This window comes from Morus notabilis, unplaced genomic scaffold (assembly GCF_000414095.1).
Source record: "Morus notabilis unplaced genomic scaffold, ASM41409v2 Scaffold4889, whole genome shotgun sequence".
Lineage (NCBI taxonomy): Eukaryota > Viridiplantae > Streptophyta > Magnoliopsida > Rosales > Moraceae > Morus > Morus notabilis.
The window spans coordinates 98,593-100,920 of NW_010357787.1; the positions used below are offsets into that span (position 1 = coordinate 98,593).

Genomic DNA, 2,328 nt, shown 5'->3' on the forward strand with positions numbered 1-2,328 from the left:
GATACTAGTTGTTCTTTCTGTTTAATTTATTAAAAAATGTCACAATTTAAAGCCTTGAGTCGTTTTTTTTTTAAGGAGCAAAAAAAAAAAAAAAAAAAAAAAAAAAAAAAAAAAAAAAAGGAAAAAGAAAAAACAGTGAGGCAACATGATATGAGAAGGACAGTAATGTAACTTCACAACTCAACATTCTTGTCATCCATTTATAAATAGATAGAAATCTAGGCTGCATCCCCTAGAAGCAGTTTCACTTGTTCATGTGTGTACTTGTTTTACTATATTATTAATCCTCACCTAGGTTTTAGTTTCAAGATACATTTCTTAATTTTCTCTATTTCCACCACAGCATTAATGGAAGATCATCACCATCCTCAAAGCCAAGACCCGAACAGTCCAACCAACGGCTCAGATAAAAGCAATAGTAATACTGAACCAGCCGTAAGGTCAAGATGGACTCCAAAGCCAGAACAAATCCTCATCCTTGAGTCCATCTTCAACAGCGGAATGGTTAACCCTCCCAAGGACGAGACCGTGAGGATAAGGAAACTGCTCGAAAAATTCGGCCCCGTCGGGGACGCCAACGTCTTCTACTGGTTCCAGAACCGCCGCTCGAGGTCCCGCCGCCGCCAGCGGCAGATGCAGGCGAACCTTGAGGTCCAGCAGCGAAACCAGGCACAAGTTATTGGTGGTACAATTCAGTATGAAAGCAATAACAGCACCACTAGTACTCAGGCCATGGCAGCTTATCTAGCTGCTCCGGCTCCTTTTGTTTGTTCTCCTCCTCCTTATAATAATCTTGCGGGTTCTTCTTCTTCATCATCATCTTCATGTGGAGTTTTGGCAGATCATCATGATCATCATCATGGTGTGGACTACAATACTAATTTCTTTCAAGTCTCTGGTCAAATGGGTTTTCCGCAAATTGAGCAAAGCTCGCCTGTAACGTCTGCTTTGTACCCTCCAGATAGCTCAAACATGCATTTCCAATCCGGTATATTATTATGATATATGCATGGCCAATTCAACACTTTTAATTTCGTATAAGTTAATATTTTGATCTAATTTGATGTTTTCTCTCTACTTCTCCAATAATTGGTTTTTGATTTGATTATCATTTTAATTAACATGTTCTAAGTAGTTTTTCTTTTAAATGTTTTTTAACTTTTTTTTTTTGGCTGAATTTTAAGAATAATCTTATCAAGCCTTATCTGAATTATTTGCGCAGTATGAATTCACATTTGATTCATAAACCAAAGTAGAAAAGTTGGAACTTTTTGATATAGTTTTGTAAGGCTAAAAGTGCGTCAGAATAAATTAAAGTAACTTTTCTATGATGTTACAGTTCTTGTGTAATTTGAATAGTAAGAAAAAGTTAAACTTTATCCCCTGAAAACATGACGATTCTGTTCTGTAACAGCCTTTAATTACTTATTTTATTCTTCTTTGTAAGAAAATTTTCACATGAAAACCTAACTCTGCTCGGAAAGCAAGTTTTTGTCTTCCCTTTATGGATCATGAGCCAAAACTTGAATGATTATTTCTTATCTTTATTTAAACAAAAATTAAAAACCATATTAAACAAAAATTAAAAACCATACTGTTTATAATAGTGTAGATTAAGATTTTCTTCTAATTTAACTAGAATAAATTAGTTATCCATCTGATTTGTTTTATAGAATATTCGCTGAAGAATCACGATCGATATATTTTTTTGAGCCCATTTTTTTTCTTATTTTCTTTGTGAAATAAAATATGAAGAAAAGTAGGCTGCAGCCTGCTGATCTATGTCTTTCACACGAGGATTAATATTTAATTAAGAGTAATGCAAAACATTGAGCATGTACACATTTTATTCCATTCAATTTATGAAATTAATTTTCCAGGATTCATCACGGTGTTTATCAATGGAGTTCCAACAGAAGTCCCAAAGGGTATAATTGACTTGAAACCAATGTTTGGTCAAGATGTGATTTTGGTGCATTCCTCTGGAGTTCCTCTTCCAACTAATGAGTTCGGTATTCTAATGCAGAGCATGCAGCCTGGTGAAAGCTACTTCCTGGTAAGCAACCCGTCTATTACTACACACACACACACACACAAAACATTACCTAAATTTTTTAAGTTTTTATGATGTTCTCTATCTCTCGAAGGGTCTATATATCTAACTATCCTATATGATTTGCAACATTAATAAAGTTCTATAACGATATTCCATTTAGATATTTTTCAATATCTTCAAATCTTCACAATCAAATTCTACATTCTTCTTCTAGCAAAGAAATTAATCTACATTCCTCTCTCTCTCTCTCCCTTTCTCTCTCTCTCTCTCTC

The 2,328-nt window shown here is 34.4% G+C and overlaps 1 protein-coding gene across 1 annotated transcript; it reads left to right on the forward strand.

Annotated features, from left to right (window-relative positions):
- Positions 1-348: 348 nt before the first annotated feature.
- LOC21386535 (WUSCHEL-related homeobox 11) lies at positions 349-2,080 on the forward strand (the record flags this gene model as incomplete). The annotated part of the gene is made up of 2 exons (XM_010090893.2): positions 349-988; positions 1,881-2,080. Coding segments are annotated over exons 1-2 (840 nt in total), but the record flags the coding sequence as incomplete, so codon positions are not given.
- Positions 2,081-2,328: the final 248 nt, after the last annotated feature.